The 23,882-nt window shown below is 38.7% G+C and overlaps 1 protein-coding gene across 1 annotated transcript in view; it reads right to left on the bottom strand.

Moving 5' to 3' along the window:
* Positions 1-23,255, bottom strand: part of LOC136002574 (interleukin-31 receptor subunit alpha-like) — a 30,183-nt gene extending 6,928 nt beyond the window's left edge. The window contains exons 1-13 of the mRNA XM_065657753.1: positions 23,208-23,255; positions 22,953-23,003; positions 18,766-18,877; positions 16,067-16,233; positions 14,847-14,986; positions 12,000-12,141; positions 11,756-11,838; positions 9,007-9,217; positions 7,189-7,347; positions 6,068-6,190; positions 5,330-5,482; positions 3,350-3,493; positions 1,614-1,710 (exon numbers count right to left, since the gene is read on the bottom strand). Of these exons, the coding sequence (XP_065513825.1) occupies positions 1,614-1,710; positions 3,350-3,493; positions 5,330-5,482; positions 6,068-6,190; positions 7,189-7,347; positions 9,007-9,217; positions 11,756-11,838; positions 12,000-12,141; positions 14,847-14,986; positions 16,067-16,233; positions 18,766-18,877; positions 22,953-23,003; positions 23,208-23,250 (1,625 nt within the window). The 5' untranslated portion in view covers positions 23,251-23,255. The remainder of the gene's footprint in view (positions 1-1,613; positions 1,711-3,349; positions 3,494-5,329; positions 5,483-6,067; positions 6,191-7,188; positions 7,348-9,006; positions 9,218-11,755; positions 11,839-11,999; positions 12,142-14,846; positions 14,987-16,066; positions 16,234-18,765; positions 18,878-22,952; positions 23,004-23,207) is intronic.
* Positions 23,256-23,882: the final 627 nt, after the last annotated feature.

Genomic DNA, 23,882 nt, shown 5'->3' with positions numbered 1-23,882 from the left:
TTTTTTCAGTTTTCTAAAAATTATTTCCTAATGGGAAATAAGACCTTATGTTTAATACGGTGAAGTTTGTTCTGTGTTAAAACTTCTGTCCAGGTCTCAGAAGTTCTTGTCAAAAAGGCTGGATCAGATACAGTGTATCACAGAATCACAGAATGTTAGGGATTGGAAGGGACCTCGAAAGATCATCCAGTCCAATCCCCCTGCCAGGGCAGGAACACCTAGGTGAGGTTACACAGGAAGGCGGGTTTTGAAAGTCTCCAGAGAAGGAGACTCCACAACCTCCCTGGGCAGCCTGTTCCAGTGTCTGTCACCCTCACTGAGAAGAAGTTTCTTCTCAAATTTAAGTGGAACCTCTTGTGTTCCAGCTTGAATCCATTACCCCTTGTCCTATCATCAGTTGTCACCGAGAAGAGCCTGGCTCCATCCTTGTGACACCCACCCTTTATATATTTATAAACATTGATGAGGTCACCCCTCAGTCTCCTCTTCTCCAAGCTAAAGAGCCCCAGCTCCCTCAGCCTTTCCTCATAAGGGAGATGCTCCACTCCCTTCATCATCTTTGTGGCCCTGCGCTGGACTCTCTCCAGCAGTTCCCTGTCCTTCTGGAACTGAGGGGCCCAGAACTGGACACAATATTCCAGATGAGGTTAACTTGAAGTAAAATCTGAAAATGAAAGTGCCCAGGAGACTTAATGCAGAGTGTCACCTGTTTCCCAATGGCAAGGGCAGGAGTTTAGCCTGATGCATAAGCTAAAGTGAGCTACCTCACACTATACGGCTTTCAAGCCACGAGTTGTACATTCTGTCTCTTCTGTCCTTTAGCAGCTGGGCTTTCAGCTTCTGAGGCAAAAAGGAGAAAAAGAGCAGGTAGTGTTCTAGGACATCAAAATAATATGAATGGCTGTATGCAACTGAATTTATCAGAAAATGAATATTACAGCCCATTACTATGAAAGCCATTTTTCTTTTAGTGATAGTGTATGCCTCTAGTATCGTACCTCAAATTAATTTTAGCGGTGTACTTTATTACTATAGGAAACATTTTTTCCTGCAATAAGAGGACCTCACCCATATCTTACAGGCACTTTTGTTATTTTATCTTTGTCCTACTCATCTATCCATTACTCCTTCTCACTGTGTGCTTATGTATGTAATTTATACAGTTAAAATCCAGATGTGCCTGTAGGAAACTGCCTAGATGGCAACATCAATTTGTGTATACTGCTGGAATTTATTTTTGTATTTCAGTAAAACAGACATGAATATATCTCTGCAATGAAAGAGTGAAAAATCAAATGCACGCTTTTCCCATATGTATAACCTATTTTCCACTGTGAGAAATGGTCCTTGCTCCTTTTCAAGGGTGTTTGAGACAGGAGGTAGTCAGATAATTGTATAAAAGGCAAAATATTATAGATTTTTGACGAACTATTTTAATCAGCTTGTCGTGGATTGTAATTGCTCTCACTGTGTAAATGAGTGGGGTGGCTTTTGTGTTGTGTGCCTTTTCAGTAGTGTTGCTTTTAATGACAAAAAAGGCCCAGTGCTATGAAACTCAGGGTTAAGCAAAACAGAAGGGCTGCTAACAACTTCAGACAATATTCCCATCTTACCTTTTAAGTGCTAGAGAACAAGTGAGAGGTGCAAAAACCAGAATGAACAGCATGCTGAAGCAAAGGCCAGTCACAAAGCCTTCAAATTCTCCTTTATCTGATGGGAAACAGAGACTGAATCAGACTTGTGGTATCAAGTATAGGAAGGCTATATTGCCTCTGCAAGACAAATATTTTAGACAGAAGTCAAGCTTTACACATGTTCTGAATTTATAAGAAACTATTTGCATGAAAGGGCCTTTTAATCTGTTTCAGGTTTTACTAATAGGGTTTGGGATTTATTTTTTGTGAGATCCCACCTGGTCCTGATAACAATAATACAGTTTCTGTATTTGGTAGGTGCCATGCTACACCTGTTAGAAACATTAAGATGATTTCACCTGTAATCAGCCATTTGTCAACCCTTGTTGCAAACCTGCGTCTCCTGTTGCCTATGTTAATATCTGCTTGAGATAATTCCCACCACCAGCACCCCAGCCCCCCTTAAGGAGATAAAGTGCTTGAAAGGTTAATGAAGATTAATAAAGTGTTCAGGCAGAGAGAGCAGTGCTGCTAACACAGGAACCCAAGCAGCCTATGATGTGAAGAGTGGGTCAGGGCTGAGGTATTCTTTACAGATAGCTAAACCAAACCTTTCAAAATAGCACCACAAAAGCGTGGTCGATACATGATAGTGTTGCTGATAATGACAAACTATATTTGCAAAAAGGCTGCTTGCTTTTTCTTTTCCTACCCACCCACCAACAAAAATATCTTTCATTAAAAATTGAACAGCTATTTTAATTTTGCTTAAAAAGGTATTTGAATAGCTGCAAATTGCTTTGTTGCTAAAAAGCTTTTGTGAAAAAGAAACCTGAAGTTTTTTTAATGGATTAAGTAACCTGCGAAATGTTGGGAAGGGGGAAAATAGTACATGTAATATTTACATTCAATATAATCTCTTGAATTTTTAAAATGTTGCATTAACTCTACACTTTTGTTATTTTCCTGAAGATTGAATCTATCCAAATATATGTTTAGTAGAATGAATGAAATAGAGTCCTGCAGAAAATCTCCAGTGGAGACACTTTAATTTCTTGTGTTGACAGGAGAAAGGATTTTGGGGAGGGGGAGGAAGATGTGGAAACCCTGTTGATTTCAAGGAAGATTTTGAATTTCTTTAACTTTTCTTTCGGCTTCACACTTGTGACCATTCAGTTATTTGTGTTTATACCTCTTTCACTTTATATAAAAAAGCTGTCGTGAGGAGAAACCATTTGCATACTTCAGTTCCTGAATGTCACAGGTTATTTTCCTGTGGCTGATACTGTCTTTGTCTGTTCTTTTTTTGTTTAGAAAACTTCATTTTTTTTTTACAGTTAATGACTCAGTGCTCTAACTGGAAATATGATTGCTCGGGATTTTGCCAACAGCAGAGGCTACTGAACTTAACTAGTCACAGGCAGCATACTTAAACTGCTGAAATCTATGACAGGAATCGGCAAGGAATAAAGTCTTCCCTGCGTGTTAGGTAACGGAATACAGGCAGAGTTGTTCTGTGATGCATAGTTTAGGTCTAACAAAGGAAAAATTTTGAGTGTTTGCTATCAGTAACTAAGGACTGAGTAATAAATCTTGTGCATAAGCACTTTATTACTCCTTGAAAAGCAGGAAAGGCTAGAGAATAATGTCATACATAGTGCATAAAGAAAGGATTGATGCTGGGTTTACACAGATGCATAGAGCTGCCACAGTACCATATTTTGGAGTGCTGAAAGGATGTGAAACAGTCAGAGGTCCTTCGCCAGCACTAGTGAATCCTGAAATCTGCACATAATAGATGGTTTTTGCCTTCAGTCTGGTAAGATGGTAACTTGTGGTAGAGGAACTGAGAGTAACAGCTGAAATGCAAGAGGGGTTGGGGAAGGAGATGATTAGATGAACTCTGATGGCTGAGTATGTGTCAGTGTAACTGACGGGGAAAATGGCAAAATTTCTGTGCCTTAATCCACACCTGGAGGAAGCCACGCTGTGCAGGTGTTCTTTGAATGGGTACAAGATTTCTCCAAAATACTCATGTACATTTTAAATCCACAAGTAAAAAGCATGAGCTTTTACCATACCAAGGATGTGCAGGTGGTAACTGCAGAAGGCTGTGTATACTGCAATACAGTAAAACACACCTAATGTGCTGAAGACTGATTTTCATTTTGGCTGTAACAGTTGATGTAAGGACTAGACCCTAGCACATGCTTTACTCTCACTACAGTATTCAGTAGTTATTCACTCAATTAATACCAGTGCTATTACTCATTGTTGAATACAAAAAAAAGGGAAAAAAAAAAGGGGGGGGCTACACATTGTGCTTCTCCTACTTTGAAAGGCTTTTAGCTCAAACTTTATTTTCTGATAGTGCATCAACCCTTCCCCTGGCCAGAATAATGCAATCAAGGATGCTGTAGTATGCCTTTAACAGGGCAGAAATTACTTTTCAAGTTTGCCACTGTGAATATAAGATCTTTGTTGAAATGGAGATGGTGCTGTAGCCTATAGGCTTTCTTCCCCCAAATTCTCCAATAAAAATTTACTTCCTGCCTGGAAAACATGGTAATGGAGTGTTGTGTCACTGCTCTATTGAATGATTAGGGCAGAGGAAAAAAAAAAAAGGTTTAGTCCTGGACACTGCACTTCTGTCTCCTCTCATGTTTTCCAATGGAAAGAAGGGGTAGAATAGAGCGCCCCTGAAGATGGTGCCAAACATCCTGCTAACGCTGTGTACTTGAAGCTTTTTTTACTTTTTATGGTCCTGCAAAGGCATGGGCCAACCTGAATCCTCAAACCCTTGCTGTTCTCTTTCGTTGAGTCTTAGGTGCTATTTTTCTTTCACAGCAGGTCTTTAATTTTATTTGAAAGTCAATATATGCAAAGTTAATGTATTATTATTTATGGCAAGAAGACTTTCCACTGCAGACCAGAGGAAAAATGTTTGTCAAAAGAAGTATGGGGAGGCTTTTTTTTGAAAGTCAAGTGGTTTGAGCTCACAACTATTCATTTATTTCAATGTATTGAAATTTCATGCTTTGTACTCAAACACAAAAGCTATCGATTTAAGAAAATGTTTCTAAAAATGAAAGTAATAAGTGTCTTTGAAAACAGGTAAGAAATACAAAGTGTATTTCCTGCTAATTGAGTTCAAGAAATAAATATATGATTTCTTAAGCCCTATAGAAACTCTCAGAGTCAAATTTGGCTGAGTTGCAATGAAACATAGAAGTATTATGACTGAGATCTTCATATCTCAGAAACACTGAGAGATTAAATCCTACTTTCAGTGTTACTAGAAAATTCTGCAGTAGTCTTCGAACTGTAAGTTTTAAGAAAATATTTTATTATCAATATTTAATTTGAGATTATATCTAAAAAATTCTAGGTATTCATAGAATCATCTAGAGCAGGGGTGTCAAGCTCATTTTCACTCCTACATTTATACAGTTCTAAAATTACATTCAGCCCTTTGAAGGCAACCGTGAGGCTGATGTGGCCCCCAGTGAAAATAAGTTTGACACCCCTGATCTAGAGCATTAAAACTCTAACCAGGAACTGACCCTTGAGTGCACTCTATTCCCACAGAAATATAAGTAACCCAATAGGGTGCTGCAAAAGCACTGAATGGTCTGTAGGAAGCTTTTCTGTTGTGGATCTGAGCTGCTGCTTTGTTCTGAGCAATGGTGACTTACTCAGAGACTCTTTCCTCGATGAATCTGTGTAGGTGATCCTGTATCCCTGGAGAAAGCCCAAACAGTCTTCGGCAGCTATTTTGGTCCACTTCACAAATGCAGAATGTTTTGTGATATTCAGAATTGTCACATTAGCAGGACCCGTCCTAGGAACTTAGTAATTGGATAATAATTTAAGTTCTGCATCAATACTTATGCAATAGACACAAAAGACTGAAATCTAGCTGCTTCCTAGAGAGCTCCTTGAGTGATTCTAGTTGTCATAAATATAACATAAAGGGTGGAAGAGAAAGTAGAAATCCCACAGAGTGAAAAAACTTCATCTTAAGCAATAATAAAGTAGGTAGAAATTGTGACTGATTCATGACAAACACTTTTGCTCCAATAGTCACATCTATACTCATTTCATCTTCCAATAGAAGACACTACCAAATTAGGATTGGAAAGTCTGAGTTTGGCCACAGTGAAATTTGAACTGCATAAAGTAGTTCTGCCAAAATAATGGAAAGAGGGTCTCAATGTCATGTGTAATAATAACATTTCTGTGGACCTGTCAGTAAAGAAAAACATTCAGGTCATTCACTGCCAGGGAATAACTGCTAGGACCAAAGGCGATGCTAACTGGAGAATGCTGTTAAGTCATCTGGAAAAGAAACTTTGTATAGGATTTCTTCTACTGCTGCAGATAGGAGATGAGAAGAAATATAAGGGATGAGGTTATATAAAGGGGAGGTATACCTCCTTCAACTGAGTAAAAGTGGGTCACTCCAAAAGTCTTTTCATGCCTTGTGAAATTTTCACACTGACACACATCAGATGCATGTACCATTATTTTGTACAACTTATACGGCTGAAAATTGTCTGGAAAACAAATAAAGGTGCATCAGGGTTTAATGAAAAGTTATGAATGATAAAGAAGGGGAGGAGAGACAACTTTATAGCTTTTCTGTGTAGTTCTTACTTTCTGAGACAAAGCACAGTATAAGTTTACAGTGCTTTACGCTGAGTACAAAATATGTGCATCCTTCTTCAGTGTCTCAAGATACTTAATACAAACTATTTCAAAAGCAGAACCAGATGTAACACAAGTTTACTTTTAAAAGATGACAGGTCTGCTTATAGTCTCCTTCTGGAAAGCTTGAGCTGCTCAAGTAGGGATCTAAAATGGCTGTAGATACCTTATTTCAAGGACAGACATTTTCCCCCTTAGTTAGCATATTTAAAAACAAGCAAAACAACTAGGTGTAATGTGGCAGTGTAGATGTTGCAGAAGGACCAAGGAAATCAGTACATTAATGTATAGAACTTGGAAGGTAAATGTTCTCTACAGAAAATCCAGTCCTGAATGGCCTTTGCAAGAGTCACTTTGATCATTTTAATCAAGATTTTTGATGACTGTCCTGTAAAGTCATCCCTGGCTGCAGCTCATCATGCCTAGCTTGGTAAGCAGAATACAGAAGTTGAGAACTTAGGCTTTAAGATAAAAAAATAATCTAAGGGAGACTGTAACAGCTGAGTTTATGCTTAAAGTTTACCTAGGGACAAGGGAAACTTTTTTTTTTTTAAAGCCAGTAGTGTACAGGTCTGCTTGGAATGTGGGCAAGGAGACACATCATACCAGCAAGAGCAGCTTAACTGCATTTCTTACTCAATTCTGACCTGAAGCGTCCTACTGAAAACTCTGCTTTTTATCTGCCTTGGTGTTGCTGAACGTTAGATCAGCACTGGACAAAGATAAGAGTTGCATTTATCTGGATCTTCAGTTTGTTCTTAAAAACAGGATGAAAATCCTACCCCATCAAAATGTAACCAATAAATGAAATGGCACCCCTGTAAGTAGTTGCAGCGGTTGCTGTTACCTAGTGTGAAATTTCCAGTAGCCGTAGTTATTATTTTCATGCGCATATCCTCTTTACCAGTGCCCCAGTCAACCACGAAACATTTTGGATTGTATTCTGGAATCCAGGTGACAACTGCATCAGTTCCCTGGTTTTTAACATGGATTTGGCCAGGCAAGTCTGTGAATAAATATACCATTAGAGATCAATAAACAGGAAAGCAATTTTCTCACTTGCTTTCTCTCTTTTGCTCTTTTTTAGAGATTATTCATTAGGTTGTTATAATTACAGGTGACCAGTATATGATAAGGTTTACAATACTATGTCAATGAAGGAAACTTAGCATCTAGTACTTTGCAATGGTCTGTAGGAGCTCCGATGTTAACTGATGTTCATGACTCTTAATTTCCCACAATCAGAAAAGAGGAAATATCTGTTCCGAGCCTCAGGAAGTGGAAGCCTAATGTTGCTATAATAAAAAACCTCCTGTGATCTGCTATTAACTGCTCTACATAGAGCAGCTAAAGGATAGTGCTTACCTGGGCAAGGAGAAGAGGCTAATTATGGATTATAGCTATGTAATTTCATATTTCATATACTCTGCATTTTCTGTAAGGATCTTAAGCATGTTGACATGTTTAAAGACATTGTCAAACTAGGAAAGACCTTCTGACTGAAACTAAGCAAGGAGAAAAGCAACGTGTCATCTTGGGGTAAGAAGTGGATGTTGTGAAAGACTAGCTGAGGAAAAGTTGTTCCTAGTGAGAAGGAATTTCTCTTGTGATCACACTTAAGGCAAGTGTCTTCCTATTAATTCATGATAGATACAGAGAACCTGCATAGAAGCACAACCAAATCTGAAACAGGTGTCTGGACAGAGCCAAGAAGAACAGGCTGAGAGGCTCAGTAAACAAGTAGTTGTCAGTCAAAAGACGGCTTGAGGCGGTAGTATGTGTTTCGTCAGAAGAGAGCTAAAGCAGTTAAATGTAAGGGCAAAACCAAATTGTTAAGTCTTTGCAGGGCAAAGGAGAATGGAATGATAGAACTATGTCAGAACATCCTGGAAAACCAGTTAGCTGCAGCTGTCTGGAGATCAACAATGGTACTTGCACTCTTGTTTACTTGTGCATCCTACCACTTCATTAAAAAACAAAATCTTTGGAAGAGAGATTTTTCTTATATTGCAATAACTATACTTCAAGATTATAGCAAATGAAATTAGCTTAGAAGAAAAACATTGTTAAATAGTTTTATTGTTTAAGTGGAAATGTGTATTTAGGGACCATGAAGTCTTACATATTCATTGGAATATGACGTGTACATCCTATCTATTCCTCCTCACAGGTGGCAGTAGGGGCAATACTGAAATAAAGGATAGTAGCTGGTCTCTTAATAGTTACTTAGCTCAAAAAACTTAGATTTGAACATAATTCTGTGAACTTTGTTTAAACTGCTAGCATCTACTTAACTTTGAGTACACTCCATAATCCCTTTTGATAGGTATGTCTAGCACACAGTTATTTCTCTAGCTGCAGAAAACAAGAAGTGCTGAAGAGAATGTTAAATTTCTTAGTCTGACAGTTAACTTCTATTGAAATCCTTTCTTAAGAAGCAATACAGACTCTCACTATGCAAAATACAGAGTATTTAAAAGAGACGGACCCAATTTGAAATGACTACTGCTTTGAAATTGGGTCCATCTTTTTGAAACACCTTGTATCAGCCTGGTAAATATTTAAGACAATGCTTAACCCTATCTCAAAGTTTGTAAAATGGTAGCCTCAAGATGGCTCATAAAACTTCTCCATGGCTCTAATGAACAAATTAAAAGGTAAGTACCTCTTGCAGAGAAGTCTGGAACAACGTAGATGGCTTGTGGAGACTCTCCTGCTTTGTTATAGGCGGAAATATTAACTGTGTAATAAGCCATGGAGAGATTTAGAAGAACTTTTCTATCCTTTAGAAAGATGCGACTTGGTGAATCCCTGCAACTGTTGGGTATTCTTTCCACATTAATGTAATATCCAAGGATGTTCTCACTTTGTGTTACCTAGAGGAAAGAGATTATTATCCTATAAATGTTATTATGTCTTCTGCAGAAAATCAAAAGGAATTAAATAGTATAAACAAAATGTCACCTTTAATGATGGGGAGAAAGTCCTACTGTTTTAATTAGGTCATTTTGAATCAATGAAGCAAAGCATTTCCTTAAAATTAAGAGCATGCTTAAACTGGGAGGATTTAAGCACAGGATTAAGAGTTTTGCTTAATTGGGATCTTAGTTATGTGTATCCAATTAGCAATAACAGCAGTGAAGCAGCTGTAACATTCTCTACATTTCACTGGAACATAACCCTCATAATTAGGAACTTGAAAGTTAATGAGAGGTGTTTAATTGCAATTTATGCCTCTGGGAATCTTCATCTACTAGGCTTTGTTAGGCATCTGGTCTCTTTGAGGATAAATACTAGTAATTATATGACAACTTTGGAATATGTTCTATATCCATTGATACAAACTTTTAGGTGATGATTGTTCTCTTGTTATTTTACTATACTAATCTTCATGAGAGATTAGAAAATGAGTGCACGGAAATGGAAATTACTGCAATCTAGATAAAAACTGAACTGAATACATGAAGGCCTGTGAATTCTGCAAGGATTACTCTAATATCAAGCTTATTATTGAGTTATTTCTTGGCACAAAATAATAGTGTGAAGATACCAAAAAGCTGGGAGATTAGGTTATCTTCATGAATAATTGCATAATTTTTGAGTAACATAGACAGGATGACATTCAGTAATTTAAAAGGCAGAGATACATGTTGACAGGAATTTCTGGTGAAGCTGGAAGCTCTTAAAATGGCAACAGACATTTTTCTCGAGACAGGGATGCAAGAATTGGTGCCATCATTTGGAGCTCTGGTAAAGCTGCTGGGGGAAGAGTGTTATGGTTCTCACAGCAGGTTTTGAAACAGGAAAGATTTCTGTGTAGGATAAATGATCCCTAAGATATGTGAAATATGAGGTCTATCGCACAAGAATAATCTGGTAGAATTTAGCTTCCTCAGCTTAGCAAAATGAGGCTGGAAAAGGCTGGCAGTGCTCTATCCTGTGCAGTCCTGCTGGAGACCAGACCCTGTGTTATTTGCAGCCATGAAAACAACACGTGCTGCCTGGTTGGGTGTTCAGAGCTGAAGCCAGCTAACCTTTGCCCATTGGTCTGAACCGTATAGAGGTTAGTCACTGAACATTAGCAAAATTAGAGGAGCCGTGGCCACCCTTTAACATCTTTAAGATGTTTTCTTTGTTTCAGAACAGCTTAAACAAGCATGGCAGCAGAGCTGAAGATTTTTTTTTTTCTCTACATTTGACAAGTTAATTGTTGAGTGCACGCCTTCCCTCTGCCCCTTTGATGTTTGTTGAAAACACCTGGACTTGAACCTTAGATTAATGTGTTATCTTGGATGAAGGTCCTAGTCCTGATACTATATTTAGTATTACTTTTTTGAACTAAAGCATTTAGATGGAAAATAATTTCTTCTCTTAGCATTTAAATTGGCATGTATAATCTCTTGCTTTATCATGAAATGAATCATGCTCTATGCAGTTTTGCCTACTTCTCAGGAGATAAGGGAGAAAGGGGATTTCTCATCCTTATCAGGAGATGAGGTGTCTATTTCCTCTGCTGTCTTTTCTTTCCCTTAACAAAAGTGCAAGAGGTAACTACAAAACTTTCCACACCTTCTGATCTTTCAAAACTCTGCCAGTCTCTGTCCTTTCTGCTAGGGATGTCCCCTATGGGAAACTTCTTGGAGTTTGCAGACACTCTCTCAGAATCTAGATAGAATTAATTATTTGCCATGCAAACACACCTGTTAACACCTCGCTCGTTGCAATTGCATGTGGGCCCCTGGACTAAACCTTCAGGGCTGTCAACTGTCCATTTCTTACCAAGAGAACTTCATCTGGTAAAACTGCCTGATCTGGTGTAGTTAGTCAGTTGACAATGACTCCTGCTGTACAAGAGGAGATGCATCTGACGTGTAGGTTTGAACTGTAAAGGTAATTATGGGAACTATGGAGCTAGATGCTGTTCTTGTAAGCCAGAGGCTCTTTTGCTATCCTGATTAAAATGCATTTGCACTTCTGAATTAGTAAATTTGTAGATTTACCAATCTTTTCTAAAAGGTTTTGGTCTCTGAAGAGTATGAATACTCTTTAGGAACACAAGAAACACAAGGTGTGTCACTTGTATGTGCTAAAGACTTATGACGATCTTTCAAAGAAAGCCTAATTCTGAGAGACAAACTTCAGGCACACCAATTTTTAATGCAAGCTGGAAATAATATTTATTCTAGTGAATTATTTTGAGCTCAGAGACTGCTGTTTTAATAATTTATATATTGGTGTAGTTTTCCCTGGCTAGCGTCTAGCACCTAAAACACCACCATGCAAATGCAGTGAATCCTGAATCAAGTGTATACAATGTAGTCTCAATACAATGAGAAAGTCTGTTTTCCCCTATGAATTAAAAAAATAATAGCATGGACTTAACAGAAGGTACCTAGACTCAAAGTGAACATTACCTCCCACTTTAGAAGAACACTTCTTCTGCCTGGAGAGATTTCTGTAGTTGCATTATATGATATTCTTGGCTTGTTCGTGAGTTCTGGTAAACATAGAAAAAGATGGAGACATACGCCTGTAGGAATCAGTTTGATCTTCATATTTTCAACAGTATCTGACAATGCTATTTCATGTGATATAAGATTTGAAAAGGCTTTTACATTCATGCTTATTCCCAGTAGGACAAAACTGTATTTCACTTACTGTGAGGGACCAAAATCTCTTTACTCCAAGTGCAAACACAGTGGAGACCATCCTTGGCTATGCATCTGAGCTGAACAACGTATGAAGACACAGCGTTTAGATTCAAAATGGTGACATTGACAGCATTGCTTTCTACAGGCACCTAAAACCAAATTATTTTTAATTTATGTGACAGCAATAAAATGTAATCTTACATTAACAATTTTCTCAGCCAAGGACCAGTGTTCTGACTGCAGCTGAAAGCAGGGGTTCCTATCGTCAAAGAGGAATTACTACATATTTTAGCCAAAACCTTTTAATACTTTCAAGGCAACACCCTCTTTTTCAAGAACTCCTTTTGCTCAGGCAGGGCATGTAACCAACAGTTTAGGTCTAAATATTCCTTTTAAAATCAATAAGGGATTATATATACTTGGTTGCTGACCTAACTCTAAGCCTCGTTGGCATTCTGAAGAACAAGACATCAAGGTTATAATTAAATATTTTTTTATATTTTTTTTAATTTTATTTTTTTTTAAATCCTCCTGTTCTAAATGCTACAATGTCTAAATAGATCCATGTGACTGATGTGGTGAGGAGTGTGGCTGTACTGAATGTGCAGCTGCCTATGCCTCAGCACCACGGGAGTAATGTGCGTCTGCAACTGATGATGGCACTGGAGCTCCAGTGACCGTACAGGGAATGTAGATTGTCTTGAAGTAAAGACACCACCTGTGTATATGGAAATCCTTGAGCTGAAAACTGTAGGAGAAAATATGATAGAAAACTGTTGCTATATGCTTGAACTATTTTACACTTCCCTAGACATCGATTGGTGGCTGCTATCAGAGCACAGTACCCTGCTTTAAATGGACCTTTGGTCTGATTAGTTCTAGGTGTTATGATGATTTTGGTAGAAGTGCTATTACAGATTGAATATTTGTTTTATCATTTGTCTACTGTGAAGTTTGTTTTCTTAATTATATGTGTTTCATAAAAAAACCCCAAACCACACATACATACAAACAAAAAACAATAAAAACCCACAAATAAAACCAACAACAACCCACCCAAATCCCCCACTATTAGGTGACCAATTCCTCTCTGGTTTTCTGCAGCACTTCCTCTTTTTAAAAAAAAAATTAAAGTTAAGTAATTAACTTTATATACTTTTGCTAATAAAACTAGCTTCATCACAAAAGAAACTCACAACACATAATACTACAGAAAGACAGAATCTCCTACTGAACAAGAGGGAAATGGAATGGACTTAGGACCCAAGCATTACATTACATTACGTGTACATTAATCCTACTCTTGAGAAGCGTTACTTCTCAGCTAGCATTATATATTCTCTGAGCTTGTATGCCCACACTCACCTTTTCCCTCCAGTCCCGTCTGTAAATGCAGCCTACATTCATGTGTTTAGGAAGCGTTTGCAGCCTAAATTCACAGGATCAACTGATACATGGGGGACAATGAATATGAACTGTAATCTTTCAGTAGTGGTCATTCTCATCACCTAGTGTGGCTGTCTCTACCAGTCCCTCACATTACTAACTTAAATCTCCTGTCTCCTCTGTCTCCAGCATCTGTGGGACACGCATCTTTACTGTTCTTAGCTCTCTGTTCTTCCACGTGCTGTGTATCAGATTGTCTGCGTGTGGTTATCAATCTGTTGCACTTCTGGGTGGAGAATGCTGGGGTATCTGGTTATCCTAGAATGGTCTAAGACTTGCATGTCAATGGACGAGGTGTCCCTTTCAAGACTTGCAAGATCTTTGTAACGAGATGAAACCTTCCTTACATGGGCCTCTCATGGTACTCCCAAAGTGGCTAAACAATGTGGCAGACAGCTACAAGAGAAATGGAAAAGATATCATAGGTCTTCTGATATAAAGGAAAGGACGTGGGAGATTCTGGTGGTACAAAAGAGGTGAAAAGACTTCTAAGAGAGTAGAGATGGCCAAGAAGTAGCAACAGTTGCTTTTTAGACTGTTTTCTTCTTGGGGTTCAGTTCTACCTGATAAACACATTCTTCATCCAAGTACAGATAACAGCTTGAAAAATAAACAATTTCAGGGACTCTGTGATACAAATCATGCATATGCGCATGCTAGCTGGTGAAGCCTTTGCATGATACGCCAGATGACAAGGCACAGGACGAGCAACATTTGCTGCTGCATGCAGATCCTACTGAAATTATGACTGTTTTTCCACCTCTTTCTTAGTCCCTCTAGTTCTATATAACGTCCTCTTGCTGCACCTTATTCTCACTGTAGCACATCGTAAAATGCTTCTGGAACCGATCCTGTATCACAGAGAAATTATTTCCCTTCTTGTCAAAGAAGGAAATCTTTCAAACTGATGCAAAAAACCCCAAGCGTGCAAGGTATGAATTATTACATTAAAAATCACAGCAACCTGATCTCTAGTCAGTTTGAAAAATTAATGATACTAGCAAAAAGGTAATACAGCCTATCACTTAAAGTGCCTTTGAGTTTATACGAGTTAATCATGCTTTGAGTTTATGTGGCATTTCTGATATCCTCTTCACCTTTTGCATCACTGATTGTTGTCATGTCTCATCAAGGGGCTAATGAACCAGCTGACAAACTGTTCTCGTTTTTTTGTATATAAAACTATTAATCATTCTTTCCCAAACAGCTTATGATCTATTAGAACAAAACTAAGAGACCTTTGTGAGATTTGCCTACAAATTGTCTGCATGCTGTGCCTCCTTGCTGCCCGTGTTGCGTATGCTCTTCAGTAGCATCCTGCTGATGTCCCACTGTACGCACCGTGTACTGCTGAACTGATAGCAAGGCAACTCATGTTCTCAAGTGTTTGTCATCTGGAAGTACTTACCAGTGTCCACCGAGTGGATTCTGTAAGTGCCTCTCTGTATCTCAGCTCATATGGTGTAGGAGTTGCAGGCAGGGCCCACTCTATTATCAATTGGTTTGTGATCTGATAAGCATTTATGTTAGATGCTGTCAAGCACTTCCCTAAAATGGGGAATATGCAGCTGTTATAAATGCATAAGAAGGAGGAAAGCTTTGGTAATTATGTTTGTCAGGTGCAGTTTACAAAAAATACAAGACTTGACACAGAATACTGAACACAGAAAGACTTAAAAGACTGGAAATAAATAATTACTAAATCCTCGTGGTATCAACAAAATAGTGTTGTTCCTCTTGCCTTTCTTTTGTGAATGCTTCTACTGATTACAGGAAAAACCTTTTTCTAAGCAGGTGCTATTCTGAATGAGTCTGAAAGGCAAAATCAAAACATCGAGAGTACCTATGATCATGAATTGTATAAAAATTTCCAGAACATTTTCCAATTTCAGCAACTGTACTTAGCTATATAAGTGTAAATACATTTTTACCTTTCCTTCCAATAAATACAAGGTGGCCAAAAGCCTCCAGAGGAGGTTGTAGTGATAATTTGGGTTGTACTGGCAGTTTCCCCCAGCAGTGAAAAGCACTGTTTTTTCTTGGGGTATGATTACTCTGAGAGGTGGAAGTTTTGGGAAGCTCTTAAAGTTATCCCAGTGACCAGATACTGTCTTTAAATAAACATCTACAGGACATAGTTAATAAGATTTATTTTTTTTTGTATCTGCCCTGCAGCACTGTGTAATGGGTAAGTGGCCTTCGAAAAGAGCTGAACTTTGGATTTTCTCAAAATGCTAATGCTCTATAACAAGGATTCCTTACATGCATGGAATTGAGTCAACCTGCTCTTTGTAAACCAATAAAGAACTTCAGAAACCATCAAAGAGAACACAAGAAGCTGGTTAAATACTGTAGACAAGTATCACTATATATTTTTCTGGGTATGACTATTTTGTAGTCTAGCAAATTATTTAAAGTAAAACCCTTCTCTCATAAAAGCTGATAGAATTCTGCTACTGACTTCAGTACAGATTTCATCCAAGGAAGCCAAACTGCAGTGTAGCTCTCTCAATCAATAAAAATAACAAGGGTATATTGGGAGTTACAACTTTGGAAATAATCTTTAAGAAAATGCTACCACTACTTCAGCTGGGCACTGCAGTAACACAACTTGAGAAGACACTGTACCTGCTTTGCTTGGTGTAACTGAGATGTTCTTCCCTTTCACACAACTGCCATGGGGATAATTCACTGCTACCCAAATAGATGCAGACCGCTTCATGAAAAGATCTTTGCGTTCTATCGTGATGCAAGATGATGATGTGTTTCGCTGAAAAAGTTTTAGAATTCTGTCCCTTTGGAGAAAAGGAGGCAGAACAAAAACCAAACATTTTATTGGATTATAGTTACTCTTAGCATCATTAGAGCAATTAATAGTTTTCCAGGTACCTATACACAAAATTCAGCATATTGAAATCTTGAAGATGAGGCTTGAGCAACTTGAAACAGTAAGTGTAATTCCAGTACACCGGTAACTAGCAAATTTAAACATGCAAATCCTTCTTGCGTGGTGGAGAACAGTTAAATTCCATAAACTTGTAAGGCACAGCATGATACAAGACAGAATTCATATGGCCTTCTTTCACATCTACAGTGGGATATGAGAGTGTTTAGAAGGTATAAAATTAAATTAGAAATTACTTCATAAACTCTACTTGCCACCTACCATAGGGGGACCTAAATTCCTTTTGAACAGCAAAATTTCCCAGTTACCTGGACCTACATTACCACAAAGGTATGAAAAACCTCTTACAAGTGATATGCCTGTCTTCTGACTTTTGTTCCTGCAAACCATCAGAGTTTTACAGAGATATTTAAATGCCAACTCAGTCCTCAGCCTTGTAGACTTCACTTGGTATACCCAATGCACAAAGTGCAGAAAGTCCAAGAGGTTTAAGGCCTTACACAGGAGGCTGTTCCTGCTTTGCCTAGGGTTTTTTCCCCATATCTCTCTCATTTATTCTCTGCGACACATAGGACAGATTTTTTTTCAAGGTTAAAGCCATGCCAGTTTAATGTTCTTAAAGAAATGGGCTGGCATACTAAGTGCCTACCTACATAATTCAAACATTAAATGTGCTGATCATGATACAATATTTAATAAGTGAACAAAGCCACTTGAAGGTTTCCCTGCCTTCTGCTTCAGACTAGTTGTGAATCAGCCATCAATATTTCAAAGCGTGATTTCGAATGCTTGGTTGGAACTTCTCTGTGGGAGTGTTTTTCTTTAATCCTTTTCTCCTGACAACTAAATCATAAGGAGCAAGGATAAGGAACAATTTCAATGTCAAACTGCTCTTACTTGCAGAAAGGGGTGATGTCCTACTCTAGATGAGCAAAAAGCCCTTTCAAACTTTGGTTTTCCTTTTAACCCAATAAAAGAAAGGAGAAAGGAAGTTTTTCTTGAAGATCACTGGGTTGAAGCCTAGAAGACTGAAGTTCAAGCCCTGGCTCTGGCTTGAGAAAATCAACATCTCTGTGAGGCAATCGCCTCCCTCCTGCCCCACCCACCTCTTCTTTCACTCTTTTTTTTCTGCCTTCTCTGTTCAAAACATCAACCCTGCAGCTTAGAAACAGCACAGTCTAATTTTGGCTGAGGACTCTAAGAGCTACTAGCTTAAAAATACTTCAGCTGATAGCATCTCTACAGAAGCAGAGCCATTTCATAGGTGCTTCTCCCCTTCCAAGAAATTGGGGCTCCTGGAAGACACAAGAGGCAAGACAGCAAATGCAGTGGGGTTTAGTGCTTATTGCAAGTCAACACCTGCTGCTGCCTCCAGTGGGAAAACATTGGAGGCGATGGGGGGAATAACCTCAGCCATGAGGAGGTTGCTTTGCTCCTCTGCAATGTGCAGAAGATCACCCTGGGGAATTTCCCAGTGTAGTGACATTTCCTTAGCTTCAGAAGATGCTCCTAACTACAGATCTTTTTAAATTCAGAGTGGTGGGTTATGTGGCAAGATAATCAGTAATGAGTACCAGAATTCAACAAAGGCATACAGTGTTGTGTGTACCCCATGACATGGTCTCACAGTAAAGATCATGTCTTCTCGTCTCACTTCTCTCTTTCTAAACATAGCCTTAACCTCATGGGAGATCCCAAATATGTAGCTATAAAATGAGGAAAATCCATTTTGTAATGCAGGTACTGAGACAGAAAACTGCCTTTTTTAAACAAACCCATGGGCAGCTGTTGATTAATCTACCTATCTACATTTTACCTGGCTTCTTAGTTTCAGCTTTTTCTAAAAAGGCATAACTGAAGACACTCATATTTTAAGATAATCGGTTTAAGATTAACCCTACAAATTCTGTACATCTATTAAACTAGCACTTAATAATTCAGAATTGCAAGAAAATACTTAAAAATCTCTTTTTCTTCTGTGATGCATCTGACATCTCCTTGGATACAAGGTATAACATAATTTATAATGTATAACAAAAACCAGCTTAATTCCTGTTGTTTGTTTCTGTGTTTTTTGTTTATTTGTGAGGGGTTTTTTTGTTTGTTTCGGTTTTTACTTTGAATACGTTAGAGTTGATTACTCAGTGGAAGTCAATAGATGCAAATAAACATAATTGATTAATGTAGTCTTTGGCAATAGCATTTCAAACAGTGTGTTGGAGGCACAGAAGGACATATAATGGCTCTTACCGAGCTCTTACCAAATCAACAGGTATTGATGAGATGTGAAGGAAGATTTTGACCAGTATTGTGTAACGACCTACAATGTGATTTAATACATTTGAGAAAAACTCTGGCAGGTAAGAATCATGTCAAAGAGCAATGACAGCTTTTGATTTTCTGAAAAGATTTTGAGACTTACCATTTTAAGAATACAGTATAATTAATGGTATTTGGAGCATTGGGTAGTGGCAGCCAGGTACAGGTTAGATCCTCACTTAATTCTTTGTAGCATACCAGTTCATTGTCCCAGTCTGCAAAAACAAAACACGTGGACTGGAAAAGACCCATTGCAGACAACTGTTTACCATTAAAATATGTGAGGTGACTATGAGAAGCAAAACCAAATACAAAACAGGCCAGACCTTTTTGTGCAACAAAATACAAACTAGCTGCATGAGTCCTTATGCCACATTTACTCTTAAGGCAAGTAGTTCACTAATGTTTAGAACAAGGGATAGAGACATTTAGAAAGGTTAAACCTTATCAGTCTAATGTTTCCAGGTAAAACCTGGTTTTCTTACGTCAAAGGAGAAAGGGATAACTCGTCCAGTATTTTCTGATGCCACTATCAGCTGTTATGTACCCAACAGCATAATTCTGAAATGCTTGCTATGGCATTTCCTACAGCTCTGGTATCACTACACCTTTGAATGGTGTTTCTTTGTTAAAATAGTGATATATTGCTTGCTGCTTGCCTCTGCAAGTTTTCTTGTTGTTTTGTTTTGTTTGGGGTTTTTTGTTCGTGGTTTGTTTGTTTGGGTGGGTTCTTCTTTTTTTTTCTTTTTTTGTTTGTTTGTTTTCTTTTCTTTTTCAATTGTGAATGAAGTATCTGTTCTACTATCGGCACTAAAACGGCGGAAACGAATTGCATATATCCAAGGAAGTATTATTAGCTTTTGGCCCTCTGCTTCAAAGAGAGTTATTGCAAGACAATCTCCTTAAACCAGAAGGAAAAGTTACTGTAAATCTCTGCCCTAAGAGACCTTAGATTTTGTCTCCCAGCTCTGCTCTAGTTTCACACCGTTCCCACCTGACAGAGAGTGCCTGTCTCCCCACTGTTGCTGGAAGCACCCAGTTGTCTCCCGAAACCTGCATAAAACATTGGCTTCTGGTGCGTTACTCTGGGTCTGGGGAGCAAGCCCCTTCTCTGGAGAACGTGGAGTATCTGCCTTGCATGGGAAGCAGGCACTGTTCACCCATAGGATTATCAACTGGACTTGGCAACAGCTCTGCCAGGAGCAGCTTATCGACTGTTAAGCAAAAATATATAGACATTTCTGAAAGCATAGGCCAGAACTGACCACACTCACCCTTGTGAAAACTCTTGGAAATTAATGCCATGCAATTAACTTTGGGGAAAAAGAATTAGAAAGGGACTGCATTTTAGTGAGTAACACCAAGGGCCAGTGCAATGATTCTGTAATTTCCAACTGGCAAGAATTATAGTGGAGCTTCTCACAAAGCATTATACACTGCAGCATGGGTCTAATTATCAACAGTAGAACCGATTGACTAAACTCCAGAATTACTCCAAAACCATCAGTCACCTCTATCTGAGGTTCAGAATAATATACTACTGCTGGAAAGAAACAATATGCTGCTTCTATTATCAGCTTCATAAAGATCACATTATAAAGCAGGGGAGCATAACTTCATGCACGAAATGACTTGTGCTTAATTTTTGGAAAGAAAAATATGAGGCTTTTTTGTGATTGAACATATATTTTTCAGCTGAAGAGAAATTGAAGTCTGTTAACATTCTTAAAGGAACTCATTTTTAGTCTCTGGCAGTTAAGATTATTTCAGTATTTCAAAAATCTCTTATCAGAAACAGTAGTGATAAAATATGACTGTTCTCCTTTTGCTTTCTGTCTTACTGTCTGAACTGTTAGTTCAGAAGAATCAGCCATGATGTCTCAAAGTACCACCCACACTTTTAAAAAAAAGACCCAGAATTTTTTTTTCTCTTCAGAAAAGTAGATAAGGATCTCAAGAGGTATAGGAAAATTAAGGTGACAAAAATGAATTTTCCTCATGAGTATATCTATTAGGTTTAATAAGTTGCCAACAGGCCCATCAGTCTTAATTAAGAAATGTTTTGCTATTTGATAAGTAAATATGAATATCTCTGGAGTCTGTGTTACAGCATGGTTATGGTATGTCATAACCTAAGTTATGAAATAAAAGATCAGTCCTTCTCATACAGACATGTTCCTTCCTACAACCTGAGTTACAGGGTATCTTTGGTATTCTTTTAATCACCCAGATGGCAGCTGTATATTTAAGTTAAAAGCTGATTTGGACCAAAAAGTGTGTCAGGTGAGCATAGCTTGGACCTTAATCCCCTCACTCTATGGCACTTCCTTGCTACTTCTAAAAGAAATGTGCTTTTCTAATAAAGTTATGCTGTATCAGCTTAGGTGTGTGCAGCTTCCTTTTAGGAAGGTGGAGCTCAAGTCTTCCTTGTTTCTACAGCAATATGAACAATTACTGAATTATTTGCTTTCCCAGTCTGACCACCAAACCAAATCTCGGCCACCTGACCCATGAACGTGGTGTTCTAATAACTGTGGAAAGCAGCAGCTGCTTTCATATTACTCTTTTACTCTGAATTAAGCCTCTCATTTACTTGGTGTTTCTTTTTTTACTGGTGTTGTTTCAAAGAAACACCTGAAAACAAAACCTTTTTGGAACTGCTTTAACACTTCATGTCAATACATTTGTAACATACTGCTTCTGAAACTATTTGAAATAACAGTTCTGCAGAGAGCTAAGAGAAGGAAATATTTTCACTCTTCTACTAAATTTCTTCCAACTTCTTCCCCAAATAATTTCTACTAACCGAGATCCAAGTGGTGACAATAGTGTTGCCGACTTGTCTCTGCTTACAGAACGGGGGGTTCTATTGTTCCTTAGGCTCTCAGTCTTACAAAAAACCTCTGGCTTTCTCTGTGAGATGATGGTATTCAAACAGATAAAGAAAATATAGTAGATTTTATGTGTGGAAATAGTGTATTAGCTCAGCTAACACTCTAATGCATCACCCTGTTGCCAAAATGCTGAGCTGCCAATATATTGAAGTGCTATGTTACTTTTTCTAGATGAACATAATGAATGTTGCACACTCTTTTTTTTCAGTTTTCCTGTTTGTTGGTATTAGTGTCCACAGGCACATCCAAATATATCCTTGCGTTTTGTTGTTGCATTTTTTGTTGTTGGTGGTGGTTTTGTGGGGTTTTTTGTTTTGTTCTGGGGTTTTTGTGTGTGTTGGTTTGGGGATTTTTTTTTGTTTGTTTTGTTTTGTTCTTTACTGTGTTGCTTACCATGAAAGAACATGCATATTGTTAGTTCTTCCCAGCCCTAGCATAGTACTACTCCTGTACCATGTCTGTGCTCCAAGAGCTACACAAAGAAGGAAAAAAAAATTTTCCCCATTCTAAAGACACCACAATCCACTTTCTTCCTCTTAAATAAAAAAAAAAATAATAATAAAAAAGCAGCTTGATTTTTTCACTCTAGAACTTTTTGTTTTCCTGGTGTTCTCAGAAATGCTTGAGTTGAATTTAGTCTGATTGGCTAATAGCAAGGACTAGCAAATTATTTGTGGCTCATCTCAGAAGAATATAGTCCTCCTGATAATGTCTTATCCAGTGCCACACTGTTCTCAAAAAACTTGCTCTCTGCTGGGTCTCTGTGCAAGTAGGATATTTCTGCCTACAAGAAGTTCAGCACGAAGTACACCAGATGACCACCAGCTGCTGTGTAATAACCTCTACTGAAATGCGTTGGGCTGGTCGTTTTTGCCATTAGCAGTAATTAATCAGTTAAACGTGGAGCGCAAATAATTGTCACACATAAGCACAACACATTCTAGTGTCTTTTGAAATCACGGACGTTTGTCCAGAGGCTGCACACACCAGGCGGGGTTTATTCGCAGCTTGCTGGTTGCCGCTCCCCGGCCCTCAGCGCTCCGGCATCACACACACACACACATACACACACAGGCGCCTCAGCCCGTGCTGTCCCGGGCGGGTTTTCCCTTCAGAAATCTGCAGACGCTTTATTTCCAGATAAAATCGCCCCCACGGGCGCCCCGAGCGGCTCCGCGGGCAGGGCGCGGGGGCGGTGCGGTGGTGGGCGGGGCCGGGCCGGTGGGCGGGGCCGGGCCGGTGGGCGGGGCCCGAGCGGTGGGCGTGGCGCCGGGGCTGATGGGCGGGGCCCCGCGGCGGCGCTGGGCGGCGGGAGCGCTCCGGCCGGCGGGTTCGTGCAGGGGCGGCGGTCGCCGCAGGGGTTGCGTAAAGCGTGGCGGGAGAAATATTTACCCACCTGGCAGCTGCTGGCAAAACGGAAAATCCCGGTTTATGCGGTTGCAGGAATCTGGGGAATTTAAAAAAAAAAAAAAAAGGGAATCGTTTAACAAGACAACTGTAAAAGGAATAGGAAAACAACTGCTACTAGCTGTTGTTTCTCCTATTCACAGAATTTAATTTCGTTATGATTTCGGTAATTCAGCCTTGTCTTTAGAAGGTTTTAAAAATTATTTATAAATACTTGTAAGTTATCCAGCAAATGAAAACTCACCGGTTGCAAATAAAAAGATAGCTGCCAGCAGGGAGTTCTTCATTGTCTCTGTAAAGAGGCATAATGATTACAATCAACATCACACTGTCTTCAGTCTATTTTTCGCACTTCCTCTTCAAACTTCCTATTCATTCCACTACCTATACTGTTACTTCCTGAACACAAGTAAGGGGTTTATTAACGACAGTGTGAGAGACACTTGGGTTTCTAATTATTAATTGTACCCATGAAATTCTAACAACCTCTGCACAAAACAGGAACTTTCTCCCTTGGGGTTTGTAAGAAGTCACAGTGAGATTCTTATATTCTTAACCCTGTCTGAGGTATCAGCAGTGCAAACCAAATTAAGCTCATATAGGTACTTCAAACTCCTTGGAAAATCCTAGCCTAGATGTCAATGTGAATTAGAGATATTGATATAAATAAAAAGTCAAGGTGTTTGACTTTAATATGAATGCTTGGATACTGTAGAAACAGTAACAGGAGAAGACCCTGACTATCTTCACTTTCTGATTTCTTCCCCCATTCAAAGTAACTTTACCACTGCAAAGATTCTGTATCTACATTGCTGGTAGTAACACTGGGAGCCACAATGTAGTAAAAAATCACCATAGCTGTAAATCAGATGTGACTGCCAACTCCACATTCATTAAGTCTGGTCAGAGAACATTTGAA

The sequence above is a fragment of the Caloenas nicobarica genome, chromosome Z (genome assembly GCF_036013445.1).
Source record: "Caloenas nicobarica isolate bCalNic1 chromosome Z, bCalNic1.hap1, whole genome shotgun sequence".
Classification (NCBI taxonomy): Eukaryota; Metazoa; Chordata; class Aves; order Columbiformes; family Columbidae; genus Caloenas; species Caloenas nicobarica.
This window is presented reverse-complemented; position numbering and strand designations above follow the sequence as displayed.